Here is a 17,111-nt window from a genome sequence, read left to right on the forward strand (position 1 = left end):
TTAAAAAGGGTTGAATTCTCATTCCCGCTAGAATTTTCAAGGTGATTTTGTTGACCAGAGAGGAGATTCTGTAGAGGAATCTCGTTCTTTGGTTGACCTTTTTGATTACCTTGGTTGCCATTTTATCACAGGAAAGATAAGCCTCTAGAATGGAACCTAGGTAGGTGTAGATAAGACCTTCCGGAGGAAAGTTCTGAGGTCAAATGAAACAAAAAGTGAGCTCTTTGGCCATGGTGTTCCCAGGAACACCAAACCTACCGTCAAGCATGGTGGTGATAGTATTATGCTCTGGGCCTCTTTTGCTGCCAACGGAACTGTTTCTTTTACAGGACAACCAAAAATCATCAGCCCGGAGGTTAGGTCTTGGGCGCAGTTGGGTGTTCCAACAAGACAATGACCCCAAACACAAGCCAAAAGTGTTAAAGGAATGGCTAAATCAGGCTAGAATTAAGGTTTTAGAATGGCGTTCCAAAGTCCAGATCGTAAACGTGTGGACAATGGTGAAGAAACAATTCCATGTCATAAAACCAACAAATTTAGCTGAACTGCGCCAATTTAGTTCCGTAAGAGTCGTCAAAAATTAAACCAGAGGCTTGCCAGAAGCTTGTAGATGGCTGCCAAAAGCGCTTATAGCAGTGAAACTTACCCATTGACATGTAACCAAATATTAGCATTACTGTATGTATACTTTTGACCCACCAGATTTGGTCACATTTTCAGTAGACCCATAATAAATTCATAAAATAACCAAACTTCATTAATGTTTTTGTGACCAACAAGTATGTGCTCCAATCACTCTATCACAAAAAAATAAGAGTTGTATAAATTATTGGAAACTTAAAACAGCCGTGACATTATGTCCTTCACAAGGCCTTCACAACTGTATATGTACGAGACAGTCTTTCCCATAACAACAGACAAAGAAGGAACTTGTTGACTACAATGGCGGACTCACAAAAGCTCTTCGGGTAAAACTTGACCATATATGGAGATATCCACTGACGTGAACAATGGTAAGAAATGTAACAAATGGGGCAAATTCAAACCGGAAGTATGAAGGAAGGCAAGATTGTTTTATAAATATCTGCACCATGCCTCCATGTTTTGATTTCAAGTTTTCAGGACTTATACAGATCCGTAATATACGGAAACGCGTATAAATAGTAGCACGGTGGTACAGGGGTTAGTGCACGTGCCTCACAGTACAAAGCTCCTGAGTTCAATCCCAGACTCGGGATCTTTCTGTGTGGAGTTTGCATGGGTTCCCTCCGGGTACTCAGGCTTCCTCCCACCTCCAAAGACATGCACCTGGGGATAGGCTGATTGGCAACACTAAATTGGCGCTAGTGTGTGAGAGGAGTGTGAATGTTGTCTGTATTTGTGTTGGCCCTGTGGTGAGGTGGCGACTTGTCCAGGATGTACGCCACCTACCGCCCGAATGCAGCTGAGATTGGTTCCAGCATCCCCCGCAACCCCGAAAGGGACAAGCGGTAGAAATGGATGGGTATGAATAGGTTAAAAAAAAGTTGGTTTTGCATAATAAGTCCTTGTTAAATAAGGCGGTCTGCACCAGTTATCAATAGTACTCGCAGTCTTACTCGATCACACGCAACACGCATATTTATAGTTGGTACACGCTGTTTAACGCGTGGTATTTGGATCTTAGTAAATCAGGACCATAAAGTGAACAAATGTAAGAATCTTGTTTGTTCTTATGCAGGTAGCTCAATGTTAACATACAATGGATGATCCCATTGACATGCTAATGTAATGGGCATCGCAACCGTTTTAAACATGTACAAACGTTTAGCAAATTATAATTTCACGGAAAAAAAACGTAAAACACCAAATGTATTTCTCTGTACTGGCAAAGTCCCACAACTCTGTGGAAATTAATAATGACCACTATATTGTACTACTATGCCAGTCTGCTGCTCTCTATGCCTAGCCACAGAAGCCTATTGCTCAAATCTAAAACGATAATTTCAATTCTGGTAACATAGTCAATGTTTTGTGGAAAATGATTGCCAGGAGATGACGAACCACTCGAGTAAATGAAAATATGGGAAGCACTTTTAATTTTTTTCCCCCTCATGAATATTGCACATACACACACTATAGGAGTAAATTCAAACTCAAACTTCGGCCTAAACAGAAATAAAAATTGATCAGTATCTATTCTGGTTATCTTTAAAAATGTACATACTGTATTTCCTTGAATTGCCGCAGGGCATATAGTATGCGCATGCCTTGAATTACTGCCGGGTCAAACTCGCTTCCCAAAAGGAATAAGCTCTGCTTCTCCCTACTCCTTTTCGAACATGTTGAAAAGAGAAACTGGAAATTGTGATGTATCATGTTGTATGCTTGCATGTTCGAAATAAACTCAAACTCAAACTCAAAATAATTAGCGCATGCTTAGTATTACCGCCTGGTCAAACTCGTGACGTCACGAGTGACACTTTCCCTGTCATCATTTTTAAAATGGAGGAGGCTGATTTCAATACCGGTAATTTTAAATCGCATAAAGGGAAGAAGATTAAGAGCTATTCAGTAGGATTTAAGGTCCAAGCTTACATCACACTCAAATTTTTACTGCATACCTTTGGTAATTTCCAGGGTGAGAAGAGGTTTTAAAATAATTAGCGCATGCTTACTTTAAACGCATGCCTTTGGTAAGCGCAGGAGTAAGAAGAGGTTTTAAATTAATTAGCGCCCCGGCGGCAATTCAAGGAAATACGGTATGTGGAAAATTATTTTCCCTTTTCCTTGTTAACTTCTAGGAAACCAATCCAAGGCCATCCTTGTCAGATGAGGATGGAGCTCAGGAGTCGAAGGGTACTGGCCAGGAAGTGGTGAACCGAGAATCCTACATCAAACTCCCCCTGCAAAACAGGTTGGAATCCGCAGTTTAACTGTGTCTGTGATAGCCAGTATAGAATAAACTTTTATTGTCATTGCACATTAAGAACAGCGAAACTGTGGAATACTAATGGCAAAACCTGGTTAACAGGGTAAAGTTTGCTTTGTGTATTATTTTAGGCTGTTTGCAAAATCACTTAACGTTGAATTTCAGGACACGTTGTGGATTCCTGGACGTCGTCTACATAGCTAAAATTTATTTATCGCCCAGGCCCTTCTCAAACTTGCCAAATAGGGACGGCGTGGCGAAGTTTGTAGAGTGGCTGTGCCAGCAATATGAGGGTTACTGGTTCAATCCCCACCCTCTACTATCCTAGTCACGTCCGTTGTGTCCTTGGGCAAGACACTTCACCCTTGCTCCTGATGGGTCCTGGTGAGCGCCTTGCATGGCAGCTGTCAAAGCGCTTTGGGCTCTTTAAAAAGGGGTAGTAAAGCGCAATATACCACCCATTTACCATTTACCAAATACAATATGTGTGCACAGACTGTATTGTGTACCAGAGTATTTATTTGAACTGAATATTACACAGAGTAAGAATTAAACTACAAGGCAGATGAAATGTCACAGTGAGTAAAACAGTCCCATTGTCTTTGTTAGAGTTTAAGGAGCTTATGACATATACAAACCCGGTTTCCATGAGTTGGGAAATTGTGTTAGATGTAAATACAAATGGAATACAGTGATTTGCAAATCATTTTAAACCCATATTCAGTTGAATATGCTACAAAAACAACATATTTGATGTTCAAACTGATAAACAGTTTTTTGGCAAATAATCATTAACTTTAGAATTTGATGCCAGCAAAGAAGTTGGGAAAGGTGGCAATAAATACTGATAAAGTTGAGGAATGCTCATCAAACTCTTATTTGGAACATCCCACAGGTGGGTGCCATGATTGGGTATAAAATCAGCTTCCCAAAAAATGCTCAGTCTTTCACAAGAAAGGATGCGGCGATGTACACCCCTTTGTCCACAACTGCGTGAGCAAATAGTCAAACAGTTTAAGAACAACGTTTCTCAAAGTGCAATTGCAATAAATTTAGGGATTTCAACATCTACGGTCCACAATATCATCAAAAGATCCAGAGAATCTGGAGAAATCACTCCACGTAAGCGGCACGGCCGGAAACTAACATTGAATGACCGTGACCTTCGATCCCTCAGACGGCACTGTATCAAAAACCGACATCAATCTTTAAAGGATATCACCACATGGGCCAGGAACACTTCAGAAAACCACTGTCACTAAATACAGTGTGTCGCTACATCTGTGAGTGCAAGTTAAAGCTTTACTATGCAAAGCAAAAGCCATTTATCAACAACATCCAGAAACGCCGCCGGCTTCTCTGGGCCAAGATCCTCTATGATGGACTGATGCAAAGTGGAAAAGTGTTCTGTGGTCTGACGAGTCCACATTTCAAATTGTTTTTGGAAATATTCGACATCGTGTTATCCAGACCAAAGGGGAAGCGAACCATCCAGACTTTATTGACGAAAAGTTCCAAAGCCAGCATATGTGATGGTATGGGGGTGCATTAGTGCCCAAGGCATGGGTAACTTACACATCTGTGAAGGCACCATTAATGCTGAAAGGTACATACAGATTTTGGAACAACATATGCCGCCATCTAAGTGCCGTCTTTCTCATGGACGCCCCTGCTTATTTCAGCAAGATAATGCCAAGCTACATTCAGCACGTGTTACGACAGCGTGGCTTCGTAAAAAAAGAGTGCGGGTACTTTCCTGGCCCGCCTGCAGTCCGGGACCTGTCTCCCATCGAAAAAGTGTGGCGCATTATGAAGCGTAAAATACGACAGCGGAGACCCCGGACTGTTGAACAACTGAAGCTCTACATTAAACAAGAATGGAAAATAATTCCACTTTCAAAGCTTCAACAATTAGTTGACTCAGTTCCCAAACGTTTATTGAGTGAAGAGGTGATGTAACACAGTGGTGAACATGCTCTTTCCCAACTACTTTGGCATGTGTTGCAGCCATGAAATTCTAAGTTATTATTTGAACATCAAATATCTTGTCTTTGTAGTGCATTCAATTGAATATGGGTTGAAAAGGATTTCGCAAATAATTGTATTCCGTCTATGTTTACATCTAATACAATTTCCCAACTCATATGGAAACGGGGTTTGTATGCTCCGTACGCCTACTTGAGAGATCACACAATCAAACAAAAATGACATGTCAAGATTATTGGAATACAAGCCACTGGGGATGATTTACTCAACTATTGCTATGGAGCCTAATGTCTTTCTTTGACTTTATTGCACCTTTTTTTAAATTAGGATCTTCTCCTATTTATGCAAATGTACTTGTTTCTGTTCTCATTCCAACAGATGGTCTCTGTGGTTCTTCAAGAATGACAAGACCAAAACATGGCAGGCTAACCTGCGGCTCATTTCAAAATTTGAAACAGTTGAAGATTTCTGGGCGTAAGTTGCAGTCAATCTCTAACACCAATGTCATGAGTTAGTCAAATTCTTATAAAGACTCAAGTCAACTTATTTTCCTAATGTGACATATATTTTCAGACTCTACAATCATATCCAGTTGTCGAGCAATCTCATGTCAGGCTGTGATTACTCCCTTTTTAAGGTTTGTTCGATTAATTCATATTCTAATTACTAGTATTTTTTGTGCATATTCAAACTCCAACTTGTTTGATCAAGCCAATCCAGTGATGTGCATTTGTGTAATGAGGTGAGATGTGGCCTAAGCAAAACAAAACCCCGTATCGAGGTGTGTGTAAATGTTAGACAGCTCCTTTACATCAGGCAAAATTGACCAAAAATTCCATAAAACCCCCAAAATTTTAAAATAAAACGTATGCTATCAGAAAGCCTTTTTCCTCCAGTGCTCTTTATTTTCCAGAACTGCAACCCATATGTAGTGCCCAGAGGTACAAGGGTTAGGGTTACATGTGACCAAGTTTACATGGTCAAGTTATAGGCCTACTGAAACCCACTACTACCCACCATGCAGTCTGATAGTTTATATATCAATGATGAAATATTAACATTGCAACACATTCCAATACGACCTTTTTAGTTTACTAAATTGCAATTATAAATTTCTCGGGAGTTTCGTCTTGAAAACGTGTAATGATGACGTGTACGCAAGACGTCACAGGTTTTAAGGAAATATGAGCGCTGCGCACACACACAGCTAAAAGTCATCTGCTTTAACCGCATAATTACACAGTATTTTGGAGATCCTGTGTTGCTGAATCTTTTGCATTTTGTTCAATTAATATTGGAGAAGTCAAAGTAGAAAGATGGAGTTGGGAAGCTTTAGCCTTTAGCCACACAAACACACCAGGGTTTCCCACACATTCATTTATTTGTGGCGGCCCGCCACGAAAGAATTACGGCCGCGACAAATAAAAAAAAAATTAAAAATATGTAACTATTTTTAAAACATTTTCCGCTTTTGACTCGCTCGACCACTTATAAAAGCAATGGGACTCTGTCTGTGAATGGAGCTTGTAGTTACATATTATATAAATATGTAAATATTATATAAATATGTATATAAATATGTACATAAAGTGTTGTAATTATATTCCAACTCCGCGTTCTTCTTGGACATCGCTGCCGCTGTCACCAAGCCGCCCGACCACACCACCACAAATAGATGCCTGACCTGTGGGAAACACTGCACATGGTGATTCCTTGTTTAAGATTCCTGGAGGTGAAACTTTACTATGGATCAGAGCGCGGTCAAGCGAACATGAATCACGACAGAATGTCAACCAGCAGGTTTCGGTGAGAAAATTGTTGTGAAAAGTCGCTTCTTACCGGGTATCAGCTGAGCTTGTGCCGTCCATAGCTGCCGTCGACTCCCCTGAGACACTGCGCGTCAACACACCCATGGACACACCTACGACTATCAGGTACTATTAAACTCACTAAAACACTACCAACACAATAGAAAGATAAGGGATTTCCCAGAATTATCCTAGTAAATGTGTCTAAAAACATCGTAATCCTTCCCAATGCAATTGCGTTTTTTTTTTTCTTCTAGTCCGTTGCTATCAATATCCTCAAACACGAATCTTTCATCCCCGCTCAAATTAATTGGGAAATTGTCGTTTTCTTGGTCCGAATAGCACTTTTTGTTGGAGGCTCCCATTAAAATCAATGTGAATATGTGAGGAGCCATCAACATTTGACGTCATCGTCTGCGACTTCCAAGCCTTGACCGGTCCGCAGCTACAAAAGGTTGGGGACCACTGGTCTAGATGCTGTGCATCCGTAATGTAGTCACAGCGCTACACTTTTTCCACATTTTATGTTACAGCCTTATTCTAAAATGTATTTAATTCCTTTTTTCCTCAACATTCTACACACAATACCCCATAAAGAAAAATAAATGTTGCAATTTGAATATAATGCCACATGCTTCGCACACCTATCTTTGTGCTGTTTTCCTATTCCTCTTTGCCCATTTCTTTTTGCAGCACCTCTCATGCTCCATCAGGTTGATTGGAAGTGTTAATTTTCATCCAGAATGGCTGTACATTTCTGCATTCCATCTTTCCCTCTATCCTGAATAATTAGCTCCTGCCACTGAAAAACATCCCAACAGTATGATGGTGCCACCACCATGCTTTACTGTAGGGCTGGTATAAGCCTGGTGATGAGTGGTGCCTGTTTTTTTCCTAACATAACGCCTGGCATTATCAGTCTTTGTCTTTGTCCCATCAGACCGAGAATTTTGTTCTTCATGGTCTGAGAGTGTTTAAGGTTTTGGCAAAGTTGAAATCATTGTCCTTGTGGAACGTTCTCGTCTCTTCACAGAGGAATGCTGTAGCTCTGACAGAGTGACCATCAGGTTCTTGGTCACCTCCCTGACTAGACTAAGAGGAATACAGTAAAGTACAGACATTCTGGATAAGAAAACTAAACGCTTTCCATCCAACCTTACGGAGCTAGAAAGGTGGTGCAAAGAGGGAGGGGCCCAACTGCCCAAAGATGGCGTGCAAAGCTTGAGGCATTGTATTCAAAAAGACTTAAAGGGGAACTGCACTTTTTGGGGAATTTTACAGATTTTTAACAATCATTATGATAGACATAACGGCGGATGTACTTTTCTATTGCATTCTAACTCGTAAATACAAGTCCGCTTACGGGGAAGCCAATGTCAGGTCCTCTATTCTACCCATAAAATCCTAAAAAAATAAAATAAAACACCCAAAAACTGCCAACAATATTTCATGACCTTGGTTAGGGCTGGGCGATATGCACGAAAAAGTATATCTCTATATATTTTTACTTAAACTCGATATTCGATATATATCTTAATATATTTTTGATTTATTATATATTATATTGTACGGCTATGATCTTCCTCACTTCGGCATACATTTTTGGCAGTATTGCTCCTGTGAAATATGGCAACTGGTACCTGGGGTCAAAGACTTTGAGGTGAACAAATTTGTTGCGTTCGATGGTGGAAATGGGTACTAGATCTTTAGCAATGTGATATGCGATCGCTCTGGTTATCTGTTCCCACCTTTTGCTGTTTTTTTTCTCATCAGGCACTATACTATGCGTGATACCAAAGCTTGCAGTGTACATTGTTTTAGTGCTGGGGACGTGGATTGCACTGCAACTGTCATGCCACAAAGTTTTGTGCAATCTTTGCACTGTATTGGGTATTGCTGTTGATGATGGTGGAATAGGTTCGTTGTGCTCAAACTTTTTGTAGCCACAGGTTTCTGATACTCCCTACAAAACATATTCTCCTGCTTTTCGTGCGGTGGCTTGAATTCGAACCACCTCCACATGACCAAGCCAGAAGCATACCTGCTAACATTTGAAACTCAAAAAGACAAGTAGCCAGGGTCCCCCCCCTTAGGTCCAGGAAAATAACCTGGTGGGGGTTCAGCCCCTGACGCAAAATTAATTTCAGCATCAGACAGGTTAGACTGTGGCTAAAACCTTCACATTTGTCATAATCAGAGGAAACTTTTGACACACAACTGCAAAAGTCACAAAGAGTACAAACATTTTTTATTTTATTAACTAATGTGTTTTATCTGAATACCCATTTGTGATTCATAGCATGAAATAAGAAATGTCTTGCCGTCATGTTGTTTATGTTTCAAAATGTTCAATGTCAAAAATTAAACAGACTACCCCGTCGAGAGCAGTTTTTATCTACATGGTAACCAACTAGAATTAATGTTTTGGCCATTGCTTTATCCACATGCATACATTTGTCCAAATGTGGCCAAGTTGACGCATTGTAGGTTCCTGGACGTCGTCTACATCGCTGAAAGAAAAATCTTAGGAAGAGAATCCTCTGCCATCTTCCACTACTTTTTTTGATATACAAATCGCCCGCTTGAATATTCCCTCTCGTCGTTATTTGGGATGTGCGTGTGATTTCCCTTCCTAATGTTTTGCCCTAATCTTAACCAATCGTGAATTATCATTGTAAACGAACCAACCAATAATGGATTGTGTTATACGTAAACCAATTGATTTTTCCCATATATTTTGTCCCCTGCCCATGAAGTTGCACGAGTCCAGTCCTCTCTTTCTTTCCCCCCCCCTCTTCTTTTGTAGCATGTAGTTTAGCTAAGCGCTATATGGGTCTAAAATTAGCTAAACTACGGAAATCGCTATTTGTTTAAAAAGTGAATGTAGTTAAGCTACATCGACAAATATTTCCTTGAGTTTTGTTGTTGTGGGTCAGTGCAGTGGGTGGGATAGGGCAAGCACGTCTTGAAAGGAGGAAGGGGAGGAGTTTAATAAATAGCCCATGGAGTGTTGAGAGCATAGAAATCTTATAAGTAGACGCAGCATTGGCTGCTGTGACGCAAGAAATTCGGTCGCCATCTTGAAGTGGTGATGAGGAGCCTGCAAGCAGCCTAAACTGACAGTTGAGAGATAGAAAACAAAGATGGTGTTTACCGTTTTCCTGCTCAAATGAGCTGACTGTTGAAAATAGGAATCGGGGGATTACTTTTCACAAGTAAGAGTTAACATTAAGGTACTATTGGTCATATTTTGTGAAAAGAATATTACAACAGAGTTGAGAAGGAGCAAAGATCTTCAATAGTACTGAAATCGTAGCCACTAGCAAACAAGAGTATGACCATAATAGAATTGCTTGTCAATGAAAATAATTAGATTTAAAAATGTCATACTTGTATAACATAAAGTTGAAATAAATGATTAAGATAAAGTTTGTAAAAGCCAACAGGGGTAAAAGTTTGGACCACAGTCCAGATTGTGTTGGGGCCGGTAATATATGTTAGCTAACTAGACAATCAGATGGACAGTGGCTATACAGTATCATACAAGTCTAAATTTAGCCAGCTTCAAGTAACAATATTCAAATACTAACATTGCTGGGTAAGACAGATTTGGTTTTATTCTGAATCCAGAGAAACAGATTGGTGGTTTTAGCGTATATAACGACTTTCAGGAGTTTATATATGTTTATGTTTAAGTATTTGGCAGACACTTTTATCCAAAGCGACATGCATAAAAAATACATATAAAACAATCACTGTAAACATTATCATTTAATGGATGAATGTAATACAAAATATCAATACAAAGTGTCAAGATAGAATAAACTCTCTGCTGCTGCAGCAACAGAGATATCGTGTATAGGCCCCTAAGATATATAGATATCTATTGTTTTCGTACATTGTTTATGTAGGATATACGCATGTATATATAACCTAATCATAATGTTTTTTGAACTTAAAAATAGCTGACCGTTTTTTTTCCTCCTTTCATGGGATTATATTTTAGTTTTGATCTCGGACGTCTGGTCCCTTTTGCTTTTAAGATTAATATATTACTGTTAAGCAAACTATGAGTTCATAAAACACGCTAAAAGATGTGTTCTTTATCATAGCTACACGTATGACAAAAAAACGTGTGAAAATCATTGGTATTCAGTTAGATATGATGATTTAAATGTGTTGACAGTTTATTGCTCCTGCCAAATGAGTATTAACCAAGGTTTAGTAATGTTGTAAGCGCTAACACAGACAATCTATTTTTAGCAGCGCCGTGATCACAAGCTTGTGTGTTCATTTCGACATGATTGACGGGTGAGTTGTTTCCTCGCATCTTTGCACCTTGGAAGTTTATTCTAGAACATAAATCATGCCTCTCACCTTGGTAGAAGAAAGACAAGTAAGTATTCCGACAAGTTGGTACCATTTGACAAACAACTTAGACCCGGAAATGGTGAGAACGACACGGAAAGACGCTTGGTTCCACTCTTCCGAAAAGAAAAACATGTGTTCTTGTCCTACATAAGGATGGTGAATACCCAACATTCCAAAAAAATGCAGTTCCCCTTAAAGGCTGTAATTGCTGGAGGGTGTGTTCCATCTATCGTGGGATCATACTCCTCAGCCTTCCCGGTAAGGTCTATTCAGGTTTACTGGAGAGGAGGCTACTCTATATAGTTGAACCTCGGATTCAGGAGGAACAGTGTGGTGTTCGTCCTGGTCGTGGAACTGTGTACCGGCTCTATACTTGAGGGCGCATGGGAGTTTGCCCAACCAGTCTACATGTGCTTTGTAGACTTGGAGAATATGGGGTATCAGCTTGTCTGATCATGGCGGTCCGCTTCCTGTATGATCAGTGTCAGAGCTTGGTCCGCATTGCCAGCAGTAAGTCAGACCCCTTTCCAGTGAGGGTTGGACTCCGCCAAGACTGCCCTTTGTCACCGATTCTGTTCATAACTTTTTTGGACAGAATTTCTAAGTGCAGTTAGGGCGTTTAGGGTATCTGGTTTGGTGGCTGCAGGATTAGGTCTCTGCTTTTTTGCAGATGATGTGGTCCTGATGGCTTCATCTTGCCAATATCTTCAGCTCTCACTGGACCGGTTCGCAGCCGAGTGTGAAGCCACTGGGATGGGCATCAGCACCTCCAATTCCGAGTCCATAGTTCTTGCCAGCAAAAGGGTGGAGTGCCATCTCCGGGTTGGGGTGGACATCTTCCCCAAGTAGAGGAGTTCAGGTACCTCAGAGTCTTGTTCACGAGTGAGTGAAGAGGGGATTGTGAGATCGACATGCGGATCTGTGCGGCATCTTCACTAATGTGGAAGCTGTATCGATCCATTGTGGTGAAGAAGGAGCTGAGCCGGAAAGCAAAGCTCTCAATTTACTGGTCGATCTACGTTCCCATCCTCACCTATGGTCATGAGCTTTGGTTTATGACCGAATGGACAAGATCACAGGTACAAGCGGCCGAAATTAGTTCCGGGTGGTGGGGCTCTCTCTTAGAGATAGGGTGAGAAGCTCTGTCATCCGGAAGTAAAGCCGCTGTTCTTCCACATCGAGAGGAGCCAGATGAGGTGGTTCAGGCATTTTGTCAGGATGCCATCCGAACGCCTCCCCTAGGGAGGTGTTTCGGGCACGTCCGACCGTTAGGAGGCCACGGGGAAGACGCTGGACACATTGGGAAGACTATCTCTCCTGGCTGGCCTGGGAATGCCTCGGGATCCCCCGGGAGTAGATGGACGAAGTGGCTTGGGAGAGAGAAGCCTGGACTTTCTTCCTTAAGCTGCTGCCCCTGCGACCTTACCTCGGATAAGCGGAAGAAAATGGATGAATGGACTTACTGAACAATGTCTGTTCTCACTAGAATGCAAACTGATGGGGCGTTCATATTTTCCGTTTAGATGAAAAAAATAAAATACAAACCCCGTTTCCATGTGAGTTGGGAAATTGTGTTAGATGTAAAGATAAAAGGAATACTGTGATTTGCAAATCATTTTCAACCCATATTCAGTTGAATATATTTGATGTTCAAACTGATAAAAAAAATTTTTTTGCAAATATTGATTACCTTTAGAGTTTGATGCCAGCAACACGTGACAAAGAAGTTGGAAACGGTGGCAATAAATACTGATAAAGTTGAGGAATGCTCATCAAACACTTATTTGGAACATCCCACAGGTGTGCAGGCTAATTGGGAACTGTTGGGTGCCATGATTGGGTATAAAAGCAGCTTCCATGAAATGCTAAGTAATTCACAAACAAGGATGGGGCGAGGGTCACCAATTTTTAAGAAAATTGTCAAACAGTTTTAGAACAACATTTCTCAACAAGCTATTGCAAGGAATTTAGTGATTTTACCATCTACGATCCGTAAAATCATCAAAAGGTTCAGAGAATCTTGAGAAATCACTGCACGTAAGCGATGATATTACGGACTTTTGATACTTCAGGCGGTACTGCATCAAAAACCGACAACAGTGTGTAAAGGATATCACTACAAGGGCTCAGGAGCACTTCATAAAACCACTGTCAGTAACTACAGTTGGTTGCTACATCTGTAAGTGCAAGTAAAAACTCTGCTATGTAAAGCAAAACCCATTCATCAACAACACCAAGGAACGCCGTTGGCTTCACTGGGCCCGAGCTCATCTAAGATGGACTGATGCAAAGTGGAAAAGTGTTATGTGATCTGACGAGTCCACCTTTTAAATTATATTTGGAAACTGTGGACGTTGTGTCCTCAGCAACAAAGAGGAAAATAACCATCCGGATTCTTATAGGTGCAAAGTTCAAAAGCCAGCATCTATGATCGTATGGGATTGTATTAGTGCCCAAGGCATGGGTAACTTACACATCTGTGAAGGCACCATTAATGCTGAATGGTCCATACAGGTTTTGGAGCAACATATGTTGTCATCCAAGCAACGTTATCATGGACGCCCCTGTTTATTTCAGCAAGACAATGCCAAGCCACGTGTTACAACAGCGTGGCTTCGTTGTAAAAGAGTGCGGGTACTTTCCTGGCCCACCTGCAGTCCAGAACTGTCTCCCATCGAAAATGTGTGGCGCGTTATGAAGCGTAAAATACGACAGCGGACTGCTCAACGACTGAAGCTCTACATAAAACAAGAATGAGAAAGAATTCCACTTTAAAAGCTTCAACAATTAGTTTCCTCAGTTCCTAAATGCTTTTTGAGTGTTGTTAAAAGAAAAGGTGATGTAACAGAGTGGTGAACATGCCCTTTCCCAACTACTTTGGCACATGTTGCAGCCATGAAAATCTGAGTTAATTATTATTTGCAAAAAAAAATAAAAGTTTTTGAGTTTGAACATCAAATATCTTGTCTTTGTTGTGCATTCAATTGAATATGGGTTGAAAAGGATTGGCAAATCATTGTATTCCGTTTATATTTGCATCTAACACAATTTCCCAACTCATACGGAAACAGGGTTTGTAAATAAGTGCCGCAAACTAGCGTCTTTTTTCGTGTCTTTCTCGCATGGCTAGGTATAAGTTGGATGTCAAAATTGACCAAAGTCTCAGTTTATGACCACATCTAGATGAAAGGCATAATTTATAATTTATAATTAACCTTTACCAACTTGATGCAACAGCATCAGTACTGTATGTCACCAGCTGAAAAGCTAGTTAGCTCTCGGTGATCACGGTGCTGCTAAAAATGGTTTGTCTCTGTTATCGCCTTCAACAAAAATATTGCTAATAACTGTACTTGGTTAATATTCAAGTCATGACATGTAAATGGAGTATTGTTGTTTTTTGGATGTCTTTGAAAAAAAAAAAGTCAAATTAATGCACTTGCTGTATGTTACGAAATTAGAACGCATTAAAAAAATGTGTCTTCTAGTCTTACATAAAGATTGTGAATGAGTAAACATGTGTGCACATTTTCTAGAGTGCTGGTAATTATTACCATTAAAGTGTTGCTATTTGGTGTCTCGATGTAACCTTGGAAAAGCCTACCATTATTAACAGTGGATTAGTATTAGAAGCCCTGTGATGTAGACATGCTTTTTTGTAATTCTTAATGTAACATGTGGACTCATTATATGGTTGAACATTGGGAACAATGTTGAAATAATAAACAATGTGAACTTTTGCTGCAGGATGGCATTGAGCCCATGTGGGAGGATGAGAGAAACAAGCGTGGAGGGCGCTGGCTGATCACACTCAACAAGCAGCAGAGGAAATTAGATCTGGATCGCTTCTGGTTGGAAACAGTAGGCTTATACTCTTGGCTGCTCTGTTTATTTATATTCTATAACATACAGTTGGGGGGTAATTATTTGATCCCCTGCTTATTTTGTAAGTTCACCTACCCACAAAGCAAAACTTCTACAATAGGTTTCTTTCAACAAAAGGGGAAAATTAAAAACTATTCAGACAAAAAGTAAGTAACAATTGCTATAAATATTCTATTTGATTAAGTGTAATATGTATTTGATTCCCAGCAGAAGTTTGGCAGCATGGTTGTCCACATCTCAGGAGGGAATTTTGTCCATTCTTCTTTCCAGATGCAGTTCAAATTCTGAACGTTAGGGCGGTCTCTTGGCGACTCGAAATTTCAGCTCTCACCACAGATTTTCAATGCGATTAAGGTCCGGAGACTGGCTAGGCTACTCCAGGATCTTAATGTGCTCCTTTTTTAACCACTACTTTGTTGCCTTGACCATGTTACATTGTGGCAACGATTGCTGTTAAACAATGTCAAATATTTTAATTTCCCATGAAATTTTTTGCCCATTGGTCAGATCATTTGCGATAGGTCTGAGCTCATTGAGTTTGGACAAGAGGTTCTTACAATATCTGCTCTTGCTTTTTCCAAAGAGTCATAGAAAAAGAGTAGAGCTTTAGCCACAGAAAAAATGCAAATACAAGTAGGGACCCCACTTCAAATGGGGAGTGTGCAGCGATGGGCCATAACAACCATCAGTTAAAGCAAGCTTGGCTACATAGCTGAAGCGGTGGGTCAAGCAAATAGATTTAGGACAGGACTACTCCTTCAAAGTCTGTGTCTTCAATAAGTATAGGGAGTATATACACTTGGAAAATTAGGTTTATGACACCTGCTGATTTTGTAAGTGCTGTGTCACAATTGTTTGGGCGGTGGTGTGTTTGTGCGGGTTTGGGAGCGAAGATTTTTTAGTGGAAGGTGGTGTTGATGTCTCTTGTTTGCGTGTTAGCATTTGGGCTGACTGGCAAGCTAGCACTTACTGGTCTTCTTGGCGTGTGGTCGTCGGTCGTGATTTTTCGGTCACTTTTATTTGACCGAGTGGTTCTTGTGGTCTGGGGTATTGCAGCCGTTTGTGGTGTGGGCGCCTGTGGCTGCTGGGTCCGGAGCAGGGGGCAAAGTTCGTACGGGTGATTAAAAACCTTGAAAATGCTTGAATTTTAATGTTGTGCTGTCGAGGTTTAAAAAATGCTTGAGTTTTGGGTCAAGTGCTTGTAAATGCTTGAAAATGTTCATCTTATTTCTCGGTAGTCTGACTCAATAGGCTAATTATATAATATAGGGTTCCTTAAAAATGAAAGCTACACGCGGGATCTGTTGCCTTTGCACAAGCCCTTACATTAGGTTGTTGTCATGCCAGAGCCGTATATATGGCTCTGTATCACCCCCAATAGGACAGTGTTGCATCGGTCCATCATGCCGGCAGGTTGTCGCTTTAATGAACATTGGATGGAAAATGACAAATACAAACTTTGGATTAATTTATTTTTTTTCCCCTCCATTATTTTGGTTGTCTGCCTAACTTGTCTGACCCTCAGTTAATTTACATTTTGTAGTTTTGGTTAATTGCATTAAAATGGTTACATTATTAAACTTGTTTGTACTGTTAAGGTCATGTAATGTATAATTTGTAACCTTTTTCACAACTTAAAACTGAGTATATGAAGGATTTTGTAGTTTTTACACAACATGGTTGTATGCATTTCTTGCTCTATTATAATTGTTGTCTACTTAACTTGTCTGGCTACCTCAGTGAAAGCAAAACAAGTTAACTTTTGTCTTTTTGTTTATTTGTTATCATAGCCACAGTTATTAGGCTACTAGATATGCTTAATGAAAGGTGACCGAGGTGTTGTGAAAAAAAACAAAATATTTTCCCAACTATTATCCTGATATCAATGTGGAACAGTTTTGTTATTAAATGAGTGGAATTTACATTTTGTGGGTGCGTGTATTTATATCACATTATGCACATTAAAAGCACAAATACGGTGTTAATCAATCCGTGCTGTTCGATGTCATTGAGTGCTGCAAGTAAAAAGTAAAACAAGACATTTGAAAATCAACACAACTGGAGACACTTTTGCAAACACCAATGACATTGAACAGTCTACAAAAACACTGCTTTATTTTCTATCCCCATTCTGTTAATGATAACTGCTG

At 40.2% G+C, this 17,111-nt stretch overlaps 1 protein-coding gene across 1 annotated transcript in view; it reads left to right on the forward strand.

Moving 5' to 3' along the window:
* eif4eb (eukaryotic translation initiation factor 4eb) overlaps nucleotides 1–17,111 on the forward strand; it is a 39,797-nt gene that overhangs the window by 9,249 nt on the left and 13,437 nt on the right. Inside the window, exons 2-5 of the mRNA XM_061895051.1 lie at nucleotides 2,784–2,896; nucleotides 5,276–5,371; nucleotides 5,471–5,534; nucleotides 14,824–14,937. Coding sequence (XP_061751035.1) covers nucleotides 2,784–2,896; nucleotides 5,276–5,371; nucleotides 5,471–5,534; nucleotides 14,824–14,937 — 387 coding nt within the window. The remainder of the gene's footprint in view (nucleotides 1–2,783; nucleotides 2,897–5,275; nucleotides 5,372–5,470; nucleotides 5,535–14,823; nucleotides 14,938–17,111) is intronic.

Source organism: Nerophis ophidion, linkage group LG03, assembly GCF_033978795.1.
Source record: "Nerophis ophidion isolate RoL-2023_Sa linkage group LG03, RoL_Noph_v1.0, whole genome shotgun sequence".
Classification (NCBI taxonomy): Eukaryota; Metazoa; Chordata; class Actinopteri; order Syngnathiformes; family Syngnathidae; genus Nerophis; species Nerophis ophidion.